This window comes from Geotrypetes seraphini, chromosome 19 (genome assembly GCF_902459505.1).
Source record: "Geotrypetes seraphini chromosome 19, aGeoSer1.1, whole genome shotgun sequence".
In the NCBI taxonomy this organism is placed as follows: Eukaryota; Metazoa; Chordata; class Amphibia; order Gymnophiona; family Dermophiidae; genus Geotrypetes; species Geotrypetes seraphini.
This window is the reverse complement of record NC_047102.1, coordinates 33,010,952-33,030,676: the sequence shown is the minus strand read 5'-3', so window position 1 is coordinate 33,030,676 and position 19,725 is coordinate 33,010,952. Positions and strand designations below refer to the sequence as shown.

General features: G+C 41.3%; 2 protein-coding genes across 2 annotated transcripts in view; both read left to right on the top strand.

Annotated features, from left to right (window-relative positions):
• The window catches only part of LOC117352133, a 1,164,809-nt gene that overhangs the window by 476,513 nt on the left and 668,571 nt on the right, over positions 1–19,725 (top strand). The gene's annotated exons all lie outside the window — the stretch shown is intronic.
• MUC2 (mucin 2, oligomeric mucus/gel-forming) overlaps positions 1–19,725 on the top strand; it is a 186,906-nt gene that overhangs the window by 18,245 nt on the left and 148,936 nt on the right. The window contains exon 2 of the mRNA XM_033928255.1: positions 14,505–14,766. Coding sequence (XP_033784146.1) covers positions 14,505–14,766 — 262 coding nt within the window. The remainder of the gene's footprint in view (positions 1–14,504; positions 14,767–19,725) is intronic.

Genomic DNA, 19,725 nt, shown 5'->3' with positions numbered 1-19,725 from the left:
TGGCCAGATAGGGTTTGGTGTCTGTGAGTTATTTTAGTATTAGGAATAATTTTTTGTGGCTTGGGTTTCTTTGCCTATTAGGTTGGAGTACTGTGTTTTCCATGTATGGGGTGGACATTTTGTCTAGTATATTTAGGTTTAGGGAGTTTCTGACTAAGATGGCCAGACCTCCTCCTCCTCCTCTTTTTTTTTTTCTCTGCAGACCACTGTTATCTTGTATCCCTTTGGGCAGACTTCTGTTATCCTGGGATCTGAGTCTGATGTAAGCCAGGTTTCTGTGAGGAAGAGGCAGTCTAGATTCTTGTTTCTATCCAGTCTTCTATCTTTGGGCCTAGCTCTGATGTTTATGTAGGCACATGTTAGTGTGGAGTAGTCTGTCTGAGCATTGTTAGTCATTTTTGGGTAGATGAGTGATCTTGGGTGAGAGTGTGGTTTGGTCTTCTTCCCCATGTTGGTGTGATGTTGTGGTGTATGCAGGTCTGGCAGTTTGTTTCTGTCCATTGTGGTTCCCCTAGCTGGGTGGTGAATTCTGTTAGTAGTTGAAATAATTGGTATTGGGGAGATGTTGTTTTCTGCTGCTTTCCAGTTGGTTATAATAATAATAATAATAACTTTATTTTTGTATACCGCCATACCCCGAAGAGTTCTAGGCGGTTCACATTAGTTAGACAGAGATTACAAGTGGTTACATATCAAATTGATCAGAGAGTTGCAAACAGCAGGAGAGAGTAGTTACAAGTGGTTACATATCAAATTGATCGTAGAGTTGCGAACAGCAAGGAGAGAAATAGGGGGGAGAGGAGGGAGACGGGGGAAGGGAGTAGATCAGAAGGGGGGAGGAAGAGGAAGGATGATCAGTAAGGTTAGGAGCAGGATGATCAGTAAGATGGTTTGTGGTTGTTTTAGTGGTATTGTTTTCATTGTGAATGATATGAGGTAGGGGCTGGTGGGTGTGCGGTTGTGGGTGATTTTCTGTGGGTTAGGAAGTGTTATATTAATGGTGCATAGAATTAAAAAACTTTAAACTCCACCAGTTTTTCCTTATCTGAATCTTTGTAAGCTTGCAAGCCACCTGCAAACGGTGGGGTGGTTGTGAATGCAGGATCTCCCTGCTTTAAGAAATGACACTTTCCTAAGGATGTTGCTACTCAGGTGCTTTGGAGATTGTCTCTGCAGCGTGATAAAACCAACCGAACTTAGATCGCTCTTCCTTTTGTAAACTGTGGGGTTTGGCTGTTACTCAGGATTGTGGCCCTCATCTATCACAGGGGCTCTTTTTGTTGCTTTTTATTAGCCCAGTAGGGTAACATTCACAACTTTGGTGTCTTTTATGGATGTGGCATCAAGTGTCTGGTATCACCGTCACCCAGTATTGCTCTCTGTCAGAATGTATGATCTGTCAGCCACCTAAAGTACTGTACAGATTGTTAAAATATGTTTACAAAAGCAGATTAAAGATCAAATAATCCACTCTGAGTCAATGGGCTTTTAAAGAAATCCAGATATATTATATATTCCACTGTAAGTTGTGTGTGTATAGACATAGTACTGTTTAAAGTCATGCAGAAGGCCAACAGGATCAGGAGAAAGCTATACAATCATATCGTATTTGCCTCCTATCCATATTATCACCTTTGTATTTATTTTTCTGTATTTCTCTTTACTTTAAACTTCAGCTGTATTGGCTAGGAATTAGTTTAATGGGAGTGACCTGAATCCTATCTTCACATACGGTAACTTATTAACTCAGTTTTCTTATTACCATTGTTTAGCAAGGAGATTGATCATTTATTTATTTATTTGCCAAAACTTTGACACACTCCACTGAATAGTACTCGGAGAAAGGTACAGAAAGAAGTTCAATTACAATCTTATTAACAACATGTCAAGAAAAAGCCCTTCTGATGTTATACTGCAGGTAGCAGTGGAGTAGTGTGGACCCCAGCTGAGACCTTGTTTATACGAACCACGTTTAAGGCCTAATTCAGACAGGCAGGTTTCTAGGCTGACAGCCTTAATCCAGAACACAGATATCTTTATGTACTAAGACGGTGTGCCTTTACTTCGCTCCAAATATAGAATCAGGGCTTACAGATGCTCATAATAGATTTTTTGAAATCAAGAAGCCTTTGAAGGTATTGCCATATTGGGGCTGATTCTATAAAGGGCGCCTATAGTTAGGGACCTCTTAGGTGCCTAATGGAGAATGACACGGTGACTGTTTACCGCGGCAAACTGTGGTCACCGCAGTAAATCTGCAGGAATGGAGACATTTGCAACTGGTTTACCGCAGGAATGGGGACAAGACCTTTTACCGCCCCGTGGGAGCGGTGAAAAGTCTTGCTCCTGTAGTAAAAAAATTGCGCCTATGTCAGACTAGGCATCTCCTCCCCAGCTCCTCTTGTGCCTATTTTACCTTCAGGAGACAGCCATGCCACGATGAAGACAGAAGGAACCCAAAATCAAAGCCTCAGACCAATGTGCTTTGAAGAATAAAACTACCAGACAACAAAAGGTAGAAAAAAAATTTTTATTTTATATTTTGTGATTAGAATATTTCAGATTTGAAATATGTTTCCTGCTAGAGCTGGTATTAGACATAACTGGGGACCGCAAAGCCCAGGCTGTGCTTCTTTAGCTTCCAGCTGGCTTAGGGCTCTCTCTCTGACCAGGGGCCAGTTGCCCTAGTCGCTTTCCCCTAACACTATTCCTGCCATGTGTGACTGAAGTATTCTGTTAGCTTGATTTTTCTGTGTAGCATTCTGTAGTAATTTGGTTTGTTCAGTTATCATAATCATGGAGGGGATATTTATGAAAGGGAGGGGAGGCAGGGGTTTTGCATGTACTCTTTAATCACAGACTCTGCATCAAGTTTTAAAGTGAACAGACTTTAAGTTCCCTTCAAAAATTTCCACAGATACACAGCATTCATGCTGATGTGCATGCCCAAAAATATTTAGTTTACTTTTTGTTTTTGACTTTTTTTCTGATTTTCAGCTGTTATTTTTAGATTATTATGAGCATTAACTTTGTATGTCCATAGATCAATTGTATATACTTTAATTCTTTGGTTAGCTTGCATTCAATTAATTTTGTGCACATTATAATTTTTAAGGCACTGAAACAAACTGAATGCATGCTAACAAAAATATATCCCTGATTTCCAACTAATTAATGAGCATAAATCAAAATCCACATAAATGATCTCGGTTTTCCTCATGAAGCTTCCAATTCCCATATTTCCTTTCCATTGCAAAATGCTTTGAGGTCCTTCCATGGTAGATCACAAACTTTCAGTGACCGACAAAAACCATCAGATGAAAGGAAGATCTGAATTATTCTTTAAATTACACTCATCTGTAATTTGCAGGTTGAAGTGGAGAAAATGAATGCTGCAGACCAAGGATATTGCTGTCCAGTAAACTGGAATTCCAGGAGTGATAACTCCAATAACCAGAAAGAAAATTGTTTGAATGAAGAAACTCCCCATTATGATTCAGTATCTCTGCATATTGATGCTGTATTCTCATGCGATATGAAATAAATATTCTTTGACAGCCATTTGCCGCCATCTAGTGGTAACAATCTATCAGTGTTATCCAGTGGTATATGTCAAGTTTAATGGCTTCTGCTTTCACCAAAATAAGTGGTTCAGACTAAGCTTTTAATGGGATTGGAAGTGTAGGTGTGTTTCAGTTCATGTGCCTTCTTAGAAATTTAAGAAACACTCCAAGAGTCGTGCCCTCTACTACTCCTACTGTGCAAACAGGTGGAAGCACAGCCAGTTATATTACATTATCCAGTATTTCTAATTGGCTGGGTGTGTGCAAACCTTTTCTCATGGTAGTGGGCAACAAATTCTAAAAAAAAAAAAATGTTTTCTTGTGAGCCAGTGATTCTCAACCCTGTCAAACAGAAGTTTGTGAAACAGATATAAGACTTCTTGATGTCAACACTTATGGTGTGGCATTATCTCCAGGTACTAGGTCCCATGACAGTGACCATAGAAGTGGTTCCTTGGGCAAGGGCTCCAGCATGCTTCATTGTCCTGCGGGCCTCCTCAAATGGAGTCACTCCAGAAACCACTGGCATGGATGGTAGAAGCATGGCGGAGCTTGCATCAGTGGCTGAGACTGGAGTCTCTGGCACAAGAAGTGCAGCTCCATATCTCCTCTTGGGTGATTTTGATAACCAATGCCAGCCTCTACGTCTGGGGTGGACATTGCTTCAAGCATCCAGTCCAAGGCCATTGGGCTCTATCATAGAGGAAGTCGGCTCACCTTGCAAACTCTGGAGAAAAACCTAGAAGGCAAAATGGTCAGGGTGTCTCAGACAATGCTACAGCAGTGGCTTATTTCAATCAACAGGGAGGCACCAGAAGTTCTCCACTGAGCCTGAAGGCCAAGCTCCTATTCAATTTGGCAGAGCTCCATCTGCAACCAAGTTCAGTTGTGAATGTGGCGGGAGTAGACAAATGTACAAGCCAACTATCTCATCAGGAATACCTTGTACCCAGGGGAGTGGTCACTGTCCAAGAGGGCTTTCGACTGCATAGTAGGACGATGGGGGGGTTTCCGATGATCGACCTCATGGAATCAGCAGACAACAAGAAAGTGGCTCAATTTTTCAGCAGAAGTGCGTCAAGGGGGGTGCTGTGGAGCCTGATGGAACTGGCAGCCTGAACATTGTGCTCCTGCACTAAGAATCAATATTCAGTGAATTATCTAATCAAAACTGATCGGATCATTTTTTTAATTGATTATACAACTTAGGTGAATCTGTTGCTCTGTCTACCTATTATTTTTTTCTACCATAATGTCTGTGGGCAAGCGGCATAAGCCGGAACCGACCTCTCCTACCAAGACGCCATTACCACTTTCGGATGATGTCAGCACTAAAGAATTAATGGAGGAAATTAAAGCAATAAAAGAAATGCTGGTGGAAATTAAAGCTGATAATGCCGATATGAAAGAAGATCTTGCCACCCTAATGGAGGACGTTTCATCTTTTCAAACTCGTGCTAACAATATTACAGACCTTAGGAATAAAGTTGCTGAAAAGTGAGATGGAAGACGCTAGCAACCGGGCACGTTGCTGCAATTTCTGAATCCTTGGTCTTCCTGAGGGTCCCAGTGATAATAATTTGATCAACTATATGACCAGTCAACTCCCTAAAATATTGGAACTCACCTTTGATAAAGAGTTTTAGATTGAGAGGACTCATTGGGTCCCTTCACACAGAATCGCTGGCGGTAAATACCCGAGACCTGTGGTAGTGAAACTACTACGTTAACAACAGGTTCTCGAAATTATACAGCAGGCTAAAACCAAAGCTCCGATCAAACACGAGGGTAATATTCTCCTCTTTGTTCCCGATCTGCATAAGACCACGGCACAGCGGCGGAAACAGCTACCCTCTTTCAAGTCCCAACTGAAGGCACTGAAGGCCCGCTTTGGTTTGCTTTTTCCTGCCAGGATAAGGGTAACCTGCAATAATCAAACAAAAGACTTTTTGAATGTAGCTTACTTTGCTGATTTTATTGAACAGTGATCCCCAACTCCTATATATAGAGTGTGAGGAGCTTCTTTTTGTCTAAACTTTGATCCACGTGCAGACCCTCTGATACCTTACAACTTCCGGGCCCACCATGCTTGTTGGTATCCTGCTGACTGTTCCTGTGTTCTCTTTAGATGAACATTGTTTCCTTCACTAATTGCTTATATTGATCTCCTAATGCACCGCTGCTGATGTGCATGTATACGGTGCTTCTTTATGATGTTTGGATGCAGTTATGTTGAGGCTATGCAGATATAATATTGTAATATTGTAATTTTGTATTTTTCTCTAATTGATGTATGTATTTCTTGCCTATTATTTTTATGTATGCAAATTTGTAAGCCGCCTTGGATAAAGGCAGATTAAAAATGTTTTAAATAAATAAAATTTTGTAACAGGTCATTTACATGTGCAAATTACTAAAATATCACCATTTACATGCATTCTTACTAAAAATAGGCATCGTCTTATAAAATGACTCCCTTGATGTTGGAACTGTGTGAAGCAAGTTTGATCTTATGCAAATTGAATGAAGATTTCAGAGGGGTGGGGGGAGCGGTTTGGGGTTGGGTGGGGGTTTGGGAGTTGGCACGCTTTATTTTTATGAGATGGCATTGCTACGAGCCTCTTATTGTATGATTTTGAAGTAGAAATAACCAAGTGGTATAAATAAATAAATAGGCAAGTAAATAACCATTTTTTGCTTTCAGAAATTCAGTTTCCTTGTTCTTATTTTGTTGGTACAGTCTTCTGTTTTATTGAAAGCTTCCATGTCCTATTGGCCAAATACCAATGGCGTGACCTGCTGCAGATGATTCCTCTTCACCAGGCAACATTACATGATAACCTGATATCAGAAATCAAACAAGTTCTCTTGCCAGGTGTTGACTAACATAATAACCTGATTTTATCAAGTCTTTGCAATAACCAGCTGTTGTGAGTTCCGCCAGTACTTACTGGAACCACTACATTTTTTTTAATGGTTTGTTTCTTTAAGAAGCTGGGTTGTGACTGGTTTAGTGATACATGTCAATATATAACAAAATGAGTGAGCTGTACTCTACTCACTGGCAACAGTGGAATGACTGAAAAATATTGCATTTTACTGGTCATAGTAACATAGTAGATGACGGCAGATAAAGACCCGAATGGTCCATCCAGTCTGCCCAACCTGATTCAATTTAAAAATTTTTCTTCTTAGCTATTTCTGGGCAAGAATCCAAAGCTCTACCCGGTACTGTTCTTGGGTTCCAACTACTGAAGTCTCCGTCAAAGCTCACTCCAGCCCATCTACACCCTCCCAGCCACTGAAGCCCTCCCCAGCCCATCATCAACCAAAAGGCCATATACAAAATCAGTAACCTCTTTGCAATAGTGATGAATACCAGTCAATCCAGGTAACAAGTTTCTGTAAGGATCTGAAAAGGTAGATCAACTCTGTATTGTTTACCCCATAATGCTGCTTGATGTGCGAGAAGATGTTGATGATGACTTTTAAATTTACAACCTCTAACCAGTGGAGAAACGAAGTTCAGGTGTGAGCTTCGCTTATGTCTGTTGGTTGAGAAAGAGAAAAGGTCTGTTATGTATTTAGGGGCTAAGCCATAAAGTACTTTGAAGCAAAAACAACCAAACTTGAATTTCACAAGTGCCTCCATTGGTAGCCAGTGTAAAAGTCAATAGGAAGGTGTCAAGACAAGATATGAAGAAGGGAAAGATAGCAATGAAAGCAACATAGCAATTTGCTTCATAGCAATGCGACAGGAAAAGAGATGAAACTAAAAACTATACAAAAAATGAGATTGCTACGGAATGGTAGCTGGAAAGCAATGACTACAAACACTCAGTCTAAGCAACTTAAATCAGGATCTGTATGTCCTGATGATAGAGGCAGACTTGGATATTGTTGCTATTACAGAGCCATGGTTCAATGATTACCAGGGATGGGATGCTATAATCTTTTTAAGAAGGGTAGAGATGGTCGAAAAGGCGGAGGAGGGGCTCTCGACGTAAAGATCAATATCCAAGTGACTGAAATTTAGGGGGCCTGGAGAAAGGAAGAAGTGATATGGATCAATTTGAAAAGAACATAAGAACATAAGCAATGCCTCTGCTGGGTCAGACCTGAGGTCCATCTTGCCCAGCAGTCCGCTCACGCGGCGGCCCAACAGGTCCAGGACCTGAGCAGTAATCCTCTATTTATACCCTTCTATTCCCTTTTCCAGCAGGAAATTGTCCAATCCCTTCTTAAATCCCAGTACTGTACTCTGCCTTATAACGTCCTCTGGAAGCGTATTCCAGGTGTCCACCACACGTTGGGTAAAGAAGAACTTCCTGGCATTTGTATTGAATCTGTCCCCTTTCAACTTCTATCTATGTAGGTTTTGTCTACAGACCTCTGATTCAGTTGCAGCAAGTTGATAAAGATCTGGTTGCAGATATCCAAATGTTGGGAAAGAGGAGGTGCTGCTGTGGGGTGAGTTCAACCTGCCGGATGCGGACTGGAAAGTTCCGCCTACAGAATCAGAAAAACGTAGAGAAATTGTGAATGCTTTTCAAGGGGCTATGCTCAGACAAATGGTGATGGTATCCATGAGGGAAAAAGCAATACTAAAAGTGTCTCTAATGTTTGAGTGGGCACCCAACTGGGAAGTTGCAATCATCAAACGATTTGGTTTGGAGGGCAGCCACACAAAACTCCAAAACTTATAAACTCTACAAAATGTATTCTCTGTTTAAATGCCAACTACCCTCTAACTCTTTAGGTTTCAGCTAGGGAGTCCCACATGTGAGAATATGCTGACTGCAAGTACTGGAATAAAGCACAGTTACTTACCTGTAACAGGTGTTATCCAGGAACAGCAGGCAAATATTCTCACAACCATCCCACCTCCCCCAGTTGGCTTGAACTGATAGCTCTGTGAGCTCCCGTCGGGCGGGAAGGCACTGGAGCATGTACGGTATGGGCGTGACCAGTACAACCATGGAAGACTTCAAGAAATAAAACTTATACCAGTTTCACCTTGAGCATGACACCAAGTGTATCCTTATGAGAAGGAAAAAGAATGAAGACTTCAAGTAGGGGGGAAAGTGAAAGCGTCAGAAGAGTTATAAACTAGGAATTTCAGTGGAAATGTTCCTGAAAGTACTCGGATCCTGTCTTGAGTACATTGACTTTACACCTCTTTTAAGAGGCCTTGAGCAACAGGTGGTTTATTGCCACATTCTGATGGGTCATGATGTAAGCTGGGCTCTTTTTAATGCAGAACGAAGAAAGTTCTACAGCCCTAAAAGTACACAATAGCTGTCCATAAAGATTATTTATAGTATTTCATGAATAGTAAGATCATAAAAGGCTTCTGTCTTCAAAAGGGCATTACAGCTAGTGTGGGTTAAAGCACATAAGGAACTGACAGGTTTTAGGCATAAGGTTTTAGGCATTGTTAATGCCGATATTTTAAGTAATTTAGGCATGGTGATTGGCCACTTACATGTATAAATGATCTCATATGAAATACTGACTGACATGAAAGTCCGTGTGTAGGTTTCATGGCACGTACCTTCACAGTGGGCGTGCAAAGGAGCAGAGTTTGGGTGGAATGTGGGCAAAGATTGCTTTTGTTTGCTTATATTATAATTCCTTAGTTTACACATGTACTGTACTTGCAAAAAAAACACACAGTCAAATGTACACCAGCCCTCAAAGTGCTTTCTGTAATGTTCTTTCATGCCTACGTTAATATTTTATAAAGTGAATTACCGGTAGGTGTGAACCTGACATTATAAATTACCCTCTTGGAGATAATTTTATAAAGCATTTCAGCCTACAAAGCATTATATTCAGTACATGCAAAAATGACATAGTTTGGGCTGAGAGTTGAGATGTTCTTGCATACTTATAAAATATGGACATATTTGCACCTGCCTCTCAGCAGGTGAAAATTTCTGTGAGAGCATCTGTGCACTTCTAGGAATAGTTCGGAGAACTGATTTCACAACAGAAAAGGAGCACCTGAGTTGGAGATAGATAGTATGTAGAATTACAATAATCAGGGATGAATGTGATTACCACAAGGAAAGACCTATCCTTCTGACTTTGGCGATCTGTCATTTAGAGGATCAGATCATGCTCTAGAACAGTGGTTCCCAACCCTGTCCTGGAGGACCACCAGGCCAATACAAAATCATCCTGCTGACCTTCAAAATAAAACTCTCCCACCAGCCTTCATATCGTGATAAACTTCTCATTCCTCAATGTTCTTCCCGTACTCTAAGGTCAACAGATCAAAAACTCCTGCTAATTCCTTCCATAAAAGACTTCTATTACACCCGGAAAATAAACTTTGCAGTATCCGCCCCATTATGGAATGCTCTGCCACATCAACTCCGAGATGAACAACATCTAGATAAATTCAAGATAAGCCTGAAGACTTTTTTATTTCGTGACGCATTTGCTTGAGTTTAGACTTATCTTCTCTTCTCCTTTTTTTTTTTTTGTTTATTCTCTTCTTTTTCATTTTCTTTTTCTCTCTTAAGCAACCAACCGCTTTAAAAAAGTGACCCTACCCAATATGTTTTATCCTACTCCCACTTTCTCCTCTTTCTCTCAAATATGTAACTTTTCCCCTCCATTCCCTTTTACCCTCACTTTCAAGTCTGTCCATCCTGTTTGCTTTTTTTTTGCCGCCACTGAGCATTGAACCGACGGCTTCAGGGTCCTGTCTATCATTACCCCCAGGTCCTTTTCTTGTTTGCTTTTGCCCAAAGTTACATCAAACAAGGTATACTGGTGCTCCTTGTTTTTCCTGCCCAGGTGCATCCCTTTGCATTTTTCTACATTAAACTTCATTTGCCACTTCTCTGCCCATTTCTCTAGTTGTCTCAAATCTCTCTGGAGTTCCTCGCTGTCCGTCTGTGACCTGATTGCCCGACACAGCTTTGTGTCATCAGCAAACTTGATGATTTCACTGGTCGTTTCTTCTTCCAGGTCATTTATGAAGACCCGGCAGCTTTCATTAATTTTTTTCCACAAGGTTTTATTTTCTTGAAACTCTAAACTAAACTAAACCTTAGGTTTGTATACCGCACCATCTCCACAAGCGTAGAGCTCGGCACGGTTTACAGGGTTAGGTTAAAAAGGAGCTACAATGAAGGGTTATAGGAAAGGAGCTAGGAAGATAAAGAGGGACAGGGTACCAAAGAGCGGGTGGTGTTAGATTTTTGAAAACTCTAACACAAAATATTATACAAACTAAAATATGCAGACTTTTATCTGAGGGTTAACTATAAGGTTTGGTCAAGAGTTCCTCGGTGCTTGTTCTACAAGCCTATCCTGTACATTGTCATATCAATTGACAATAAACCAATAAAATTATGTGCTATCGAACTTTAATTGACATCAGGATGATATTGCCCTGTCTTTATTGATAAGGTCCTACATACGATATGTTATTACTTGAGGAGACCCCAAATAATTTCTTGTTCTATGGACAAATAATGGGATATAAGAGATCTCGCAACAAAACTACAGAATCGCAGCGTAATTCAGCAGTTGGGTATTTTGAGCTATGAACCTTCATTGTTCTCTCTTATGAAGGGCTTTATCTTTGAGCTAAAGGAGATTTCCTGGAGCTTCTCTGTACTTATTTCCTTTACCTTATCTTCTTATTTATCAGTGAGGAATGTGTATTTGGAAAATAATAGCATATGATGAAGAGTAAATAGATCTTCAGGAGTAATAAAACTTGTTACACGAGAAGGAAATAACTATATCCCTGTCCTTTTCAAACATGGATCTTCTAAGCCAAACCCACATCTATTTGCTTTTTTCTTTGCAAACATTACGCTTGTGAGCTCCATCCTCTTCTCCCTCTGTCAAGCCTCATTAAAAGATCAGCGCCCGTTATATAAAAGGGACGAATTTCAAATAGGCAAGTGCTCATCCACTGCCCCTGCAGGGTTACAATGGGGTTCCAGATAGCCAGTCTCTGTTTCCTATGGCTGGCACTTTTCTATGCAAACGCCGTGGACATTAAAAGAGGTAAGATGATTGGTGGAGGCATCGAAGAGGAAACGCAAGCTCCACACAGGAAGAAAATGCTAGTTTAGTGTGTAAGAGGACCAGTGATTCAGCGAAGCTAAAGATTTAATGAGGGGTTTTATGCTGCTTAACCAGCAGGAAGGATTTTGAGATTATAGCAGTTCCCATCATATCCCTTGCTTAAGCAAAAATGAAGTTTTCCCTACTTAAGTCACATGCGGTGTAGAATCCAAAATCACTTGATCTGAGAAGTTTTTAGGCTCCCAGCATGTATTCTACAAATAATTGTCACTGGCTGCAAGTGTAATGTGGAGTTTCTTTGGGAAGGATGGGACGGGGGCAGAAAAAAGGCTATGTTTCAAGTAAGATCTCAGAAAAATAGACTAGACGAAAGGAGTTAAAATAGCCAGTAGGTTTTGTTCCCTCACCAATTGTAGACCTGACATTGCTTGGTTTCTATGGGGTCCTGGCAAAATATAAGAAGCTTATAAGCTTCATAATACTTATACTCTACTAGACAGGAGAAGATATCACAGCCTGGATGTTAAAAACCACTAAAATGTCAGGAAACGGGGAAATGATCAGTTGTACCAATCCTTTGCATGGGTTTAATTAAGACATTTGGGGTCACATTGAATGATTTGGGCAAAACTGTGTAAAAAACCAAGTCTGGCCAATTCCCAAACCCGTACTCAAAAGGTTAACCCACCAAGAGAAAAGTACATAAGGTAATTGAAGGAAAGGATCTCAGAGTTGCCACTCCGTGGATAATAATAATAATAATAACTTTATTCTTATATACCGCCACAATCTTGCGACTTCTAGGCGGTTTACAAGGAAGAGAAACTGTACAGACAGCGAATTACAGAGTATAGCATTGAACATCTAGTGATAGTAACAGGAGAGTTACAGGGTCTGTTATAAAATGAACCAACTATGGAATTGTGGTAGGAGTATCTTTCATAGATCCAAAAACCTTCATACTATCAATGTGTCAAATGATAACACGTTTTAGAAAAATTTCAAACATTTACTTCTTAAGATATTTTTTGGTTTTAGTTTTTTGTTTATAGAATCAATAAATATGAGAACTTAATAGTGCAAATAGCTGTAAACAGATCTCTTTCTTATCTAAATTTGTGCAAAGAACTTTGTGCAAATAGCATTCTTAGAATTATATTGAAAACCAAAGCACTTATCTTTTTAGCTTTTGTCAATAGCAGTGTAAATCAAACAACCGCTACAGCCCCTTCCAGTGTCTCCAACGGGGACCTGTTTCGCCGCTAAACAAGCGGCTTCATCAGGGTTTTCAAAGTTGGGCTTAAGGTGTAGCTTTATCGTTTAGCAGCAAATCAGGTCCCCGCTGGAAACACTGGAAGGGGCTGTAGTGGTTGTTTGATTTACACCGCTAGCTATTGACAAAAGCTACAAAGATAAGTGCCCCATATATAGAAACATAGAAGATGACGGCAGAAAAGGGCTACAGCCCATCAAGTCTGCCCACTCTGCTTACCCACCCCCCTGTCTATGCCCTAATGACCCAATTTCCTTATCTTGACCCTCGTAGGGATCCCACATGGGTATCCCATTTATTCTTAAAGTCTGGAACGCTGTCTGCCTCGATCACCTGCACTGGAATAGAAACATAGAAGATGACGGCAGAAAAGGGCTACAGCCCATCATATAACGTATTCTAATCCTAATATGCAGCATTTCTGGCAGTTCGTTCTTGCAGGCAATAGACAGTGAAGTTGCAGCTTTGGCATTGAGATCACTCTCATTAGTTGTTCTTCTGCTTTCCAGATAATATATTGTTCAGCTTGTCAATAGCTATAGAAACCTGTCCTATATGGCCACTATCAACTGTTAACTCATTACATTAGTGATTTCTAGTCCGCCATTACCTTAAGTTTCAAGGCGGATTCCATAAGAATTTCATGATATTGCTAAAGAACATATGGTGGATTATATAAGAGTTGTCATGATATTTGGAACTACCTATATAAGGGGTTAAGTGAACAATTTTTGATTTGCTAAGATAATCTATTTACTTAAGTATCACATGGTTTACATTTCCTATCTGTCCTGGTGGGCTCACAATCCATCTAATGTACCTGGAGCAATGAGGGATTAAGTGACTTGCCCAGGGTCACAAGGAGCAGCGGGGGATTTGAACCCACAACCTCAGGGTGCTGAGGCTGGAGCTTTAACCACTGCACCACACACTCCCCACTGTAACTGCTGTAATTATCTGGCAGACCCTGAGTCACACTTTGAAAATGTAGGGGGCTGGGTAGAAGCAGCACTTATTTGGACAGTGCCGTTGAAAATCCAGGCAGATCGCCTCGGCACTGTCTGAACAGTATTGGCACGATACAGGGTTGGAATCTGGGCTGAACTGGCAGTTACCTGATTAACAGCATTATTCGGCCCTCTAAACAGGTAGCTATCCAGATAAAGCTAGAACAGTAAAAGCGGGTAGCTACCCCATACCAGTCTGAATATTGCAAGCACCCAGATAAGTATTGAGAGTTACATTATACCTGGATATTGAGTTCCAGTTTCCAGGTACGGCTTGGTTCTGAATATCCCGGTATAAGTAAACTGCTGTCCATTATGGGCTAAAATATTGCACCAAGGTATAAGGGTCATGCACATAGAATAAACAGATCCAAAGGAATTATCAATTAAAAGAGAGAATCAGAAATTATAAATGTTTAAATAGTTCAAACTGTCTTCTCCTTGAGAATCTGCCAGCTCACTATGAAAGCAACCCGTAGATCTCAGGTAGTGGAAAGATGTAATAATGAACATCAGCAGATCTTATAGAAGGTCAGTGCATTTCTTATTAACATAATTATTTGAATTTAGCTGATTTCTCTTTTCCTCATTGATTTGCATAAACAGGTCGAACACGTAGCCATGGGCACTTTGTCTGCAGCACATGGGGGAACAACCATTACAAGACCTTTGACGGAGATATATATCAGTTTCCTGGACTCTGTGATTACAACTTTGCTTCAGACTGCCAGGAGTCATACAAGGAATTCTCAGTGCATGTCCAGCGTACCTTGGTTGATGGGCACCCCCATATCAAGTATATCCTAGTCACCATCAAAGATGTTTCCATCTACTTGACTCCTCTTATAGTGGTGGTTAATGGAGCAATGTAAGTAACTTTTCTGTCATTTGCACTATTAGTTCATAGTATGGGCTCTTCCAGTTAGACCAGGGATCTCAAAGTCCCTCCTTGAGGGCCACAATCCAGTTGGGTTTTCTTAGCATAAGTATTTAAGGGAGAAAGAAAATGCTACTCTTAGGGATCCTCCTTCTACCATTGTACATATTTATCTATCAGCATTGGTTGACATTTGGGTACTGGTTTGAATGAGGTGAGGTGTTCGACAGTAGGCATCAGTGGGTCTAACTCAGGGATCTCAAAGTCCCTCCTTGAGGGCCGCAATCCAGTCGGGTTTTCAGGATTTCTCCAATGAATATGCATTGAAAGCAGTGCATGAACATAGATCTCATGCATATTCATTGGGGAAATCCTGAAAACCCGACTGGATTGCGGCCCTCAAGGAGGGACTTTGAGATCCCTGAGTTAGACCCACTGATGCCTACTGTCGAACACCTCACCTCATTCAAACCAGTACCCAAATGTCAACCAATGCTGATAGATAAATATGTACAATGGTAGAAGGAGGATCCCTAAGAGTAGCATTTTCTTTCTCCCTTAAATACTTATGCTAAGAAGGCTTTTTCAACCCATAAGCATGTTTTAAAGCAGGGGTCTCCAAAGTCCCTCCTCGAAGGCCGAATCCAGTCAGGTTTTCGGGATATCCCCAATGAATATGCATGAGATCTATGTGCATGTACTGCTTTCAGTGCATATTCATTGGGGAAATCCTGAAAACCTGACTGGATTTGGCTCTCGAGGAAGGACTTTGGAGACCCCTGTTTTAAAGAGACCGATGTGTGTCTCTTTCATCAGGCTCCTCCTTACCATGCACAGTCAGTGCAACAATGACAAACGGCAGAATAAATACTGTTACTGAAAATATAAGTGTGAAAAATATTTCAGTGTCTTTACACCATATCTCAAAACCGAAACTCAAAAATTTTGCACTTAACTATGTCCAGAGGTCCAAATTGTGATGCCACGGGTTTCATCTTGAAAGACTGCTTCAGGGGCTCGGGTGAATGTCACAAATGTTCATCCTTATTCAATCCTGCTTCCATTTTAAGATTTCTGAAATCCTTCCGGACTCTCTCTCCAAGCTCCAGAGTGATAGCATTTTCCTACTCTGGATTGACTCGTCTTAAATCCTGAAAGTGATGTCAGTGAAAAGACTTTATTAAAATTCTTAACAATAAACATTGAACCATCTGCTGCAATGCGAAGCTTGAAATGAAAATCTGCATACGTAAATAAATGAATGAGAAAATGAATTGCAGAATATTAGCATAAGTCAGCACTGGCATGACCACTTAAGGGATGAAAAAAATCTCAAGTTCAAAGGCTCTCTAAAGAGTTTTCTATTTAAAGACATCTTTGAACTATAAAGTTTCCGGCCTCTCTAATGCTTAAGATCCAATCCATGGCGGAGATCTATTATACCCACGATGAACTGTTGTTTTTACCCTTTTTCATTTTCTTTTTATAATCTATTGTAGTTCTTTACCTTACCTAACGTATTCAAAAAGTCCATCTTTGTCCTCATCAAAATATGTTATATGTCTTTTTTTAAAAGATTTTGTATATTCCCCCCATTTTATGTACATCATCTAGAAGCCATGATAGGAGATTACCATATTTTTCGCTCCATAAAACACACTTTTTTCCCAAAAAAGTGGACGGAAATAAGGGTGTGTCTTATGGAGCGAATACTCAAACCCCCCCCATTACCTTATTTTAAGTCTGGCGCCCTCCCTCGCTGGACACAGCTGCCTCTGAATCTTCTTCTCATGCGGAGAACAGTGAAGAAGGCTGCCTGCCTGGTCCCGCGACGCTTCCCATTAGAACTGACAGTTCTTGCAGGAAGCAGTGCAGGACCAGGCAGGCAGCCTTGTGCACCGCTCTGCCGCAAGAGAAGAGGACTCAGAGGCAGCCACGTCAGCCATCAGTTCTTGCAGGAAGCGGCGGGGACCAGGCAGACAGCCTTGTGCACTGTTCTCCGCAAGAGAAGAAGACTCGGAGGCAGCTGCGTCCAGCAAGGGAGGGTGCCAGAATTTTAAAAAGGTACTGGGGGGGAGGCCAGGGTCTGCCTGCCCTGCTGAATTAAAAATAGGAAGGGAGGAGGGAAAGATGGGACCTGCTTGCCTGCCTGCCACTAGACCCCCCTGTGCCCTGTATTGGCCTACAACTAGACCACCAGAGAGGGGACAGGTCACAGGGCAGGTCACAAATGGGTACCCCATTTGGTTCAGAATTTTTTTTTTTTCTTGGTTTTTCCACCTCTACATGTAGATGCGTTTTATGTTCAGGTGCGTCTTATAGAGTGAAAAATACAGTAATCAAAACTTTAATAAACTTGAAACTAGCTTTGGCATAAATGTTAGGTGATAAACCCTAACACGGGCTTAGCACACTGAAAAGGCTTACTGCAGGATGTGCTAAAGCAGTGTATTGCAAACTGTGTGTCGTGGCGAGATCCTGGTTGTGCCACGAGATGCAGGCAAAGAGGAGAGGCACCGGCACTGGCTGACTGCTTACAGGACGTGCCTCTCATGGCGAGAGGCACGTCCTGTAGCCAGTCAACCAGCACCAATGTCTCTCCTCACGCACCTCCCACCAGCGTAGTAATTGAAGGCGCAAGTCCCCGTCTGGTGGGACATCGATGTGATGATGTCACACATGCATGTGATGTCATCGCATCGACATCCACGCCTGTCTGGATGCCCTCCAGCTGCAGCCCCGAGTTTACTGTGTCCCAGCTTTAAAAAGTTTGCGGGACATTGTGCTGTAGTTTCTTTCCTATTTCTGCAAGCTAATTGCACATTATTTACTTTTTTTATGTTTATTGTTGTGAAGGGGTCTGGGACTGGTTTTCCTGAGTCTTGAACTAAGTTTACTCTTTAATAAAATGCTGAATTATGTTTAGCTGCAGACCTAACTTATCTCATGTTCTAGCCTGCCTGCACTGGGTGTTTTAGCTTGGGCATTTTGGCTTCTTATGGCTATCTCAGACATGTAACAGAAAGACTGCAGGGCCTAGATAAGTGACTTGCTAGTGACCTGCTAGTGTGAGCTGAGGACCAATGATTGTTAAGAAAAGTAACACGTGAACAGTTTTTTCTAGAATTCAGTTGTTTAGCCAGAAGAATGTATAAATATCTCTGTAACTTCCTGGTTTCGGGACTTCTGAAGCCAGCTTAGGGCTCAGGGGTCTGCATGTGCTGAATAAAACATCTGTGCTTTCTTCAAGTCTCAAAGTTTTTTTGTGGCTGCCCAAAGTGACCTTTCAGTTTGATATGTGTGTAATAGGCAGAAGAGGCAGGCACTCAACGGGTGGTAGACACCTGGAATGCGCTTCCCGGAGAGATGATAAGACAGAGTACAATTCTGGGGTTCAAAAAGGGACTGGATGACTTCCTGGAAGCGAAGGGGATAACATGGTACAAATAAAGTTTACCTTACAGGACATTGAGCGAATAGGATATGGACATTTTAGGTTAGGTAGGGAACACTTACAGGTCATGGACCTGGGGGGCCGTCGCGGGAGCAGACTGCTGGGCATGATGGACCCCTGGTCTGACCCGGCAGAGGCAGTGCTTATGTTCTTATGTAATGTGGAATGTTATCCACCTAGCATGCTCATATTATTGCGCTAAGTCGTTAATGCAGGGTTAAGGAAAGTGTACTTAGCCCATGGTAAATAGGAGGTGGTATATGCTCCTGTGTTATTTTCAATTAACACATTCTTTTTTTAAAATTTATTTATGAATTCACATTGAAAAACAAATACAAACAAATACTCGAATATAGATTAATAGGGAATAGGTAAACTATTCATGTTGAGAAAATTTTAAAAAAAAAAACCACCACTAGAAAACAAAATACCAATTATTTAGTCCACAATCGATTAAAGAAATCAAAGAAACTATGGGGGCAAATGGGGGACGGCAAAGAGGGTCAAAATCCGGCAGCCAGTTTGCATTACTCTGTTGGAGGGGCTATAGACCCAGTCATAACTCCATCACCTTCTTCAGCCACAATAAAGTCCAGCAATTGTTTGGGTTCAAAGAAAAGAAAATTTTCAGTCACCACATTCTAATGACGTTAGCGAATGACCTGAAAATAAAAAAAAAAATAGAGCATGGCCTTTTTTAGGGATCCACTAGAAATGGGCTTTGCACACAGGAAAGCCTCGAGTTAGGATGCACAGCTTAGTAAAAGGACCCCTATGTGAGTAGTGTGCAAAATTATAGAAGAGTGTTGAGTGCTCAGCTTGCATTTACATTTCAAAGTGTTTAGTAGCTCATTGGAGCCAATTACGCATAGAAATGTCTTACTCCCTATTCTTTAACCTCCCCCCCTACTCCTAATTTCCTTTGCGCTCGGCTCCAAAGCCATTGTGCCCTTGGGAGGGACATGGGCAGATCTGGGGCATACCTAAAAATTAGGCATAGAGTCATAGAATATATCATTACTGCTGGGATATGGGAACCAACATTTATACCAGCAAAAATGTGGACTTAGGCTAGTATAGACACTCGAGGAACGTAGGGAGAGGGTAGACATGATCGAAACATTTAAGTACCTCACGGGACGTGTCGAAGTGGAAGATGATATTTTCTTTCTCAAGGGACCCTCGGCCACAAGAGGGCACCTGCTCAAACTCAGGGGCGGGAAATTTCATGGAGACACCAGAAAGTATTTCTTCACAGAGAGAGTGGTTGATCATTGGAACAAGCTTCCAGTGCAGGTGATCGAGGCAGACAGCGTGCCAGACTTTAAGAATAAATGGGATACCCATGTGGGATCCCTACGAGGGTCAAGATAATGAAATTGGGTCATTAGGGCATAGACAGGGGGTGGGTAAGCAGAGTGGGCAGACTTGATGGGCTGGAGCCCTTTTCTGCCGTCATCTTCTATGTTTCTATGTATTTGATAAAGTCAGTTTTG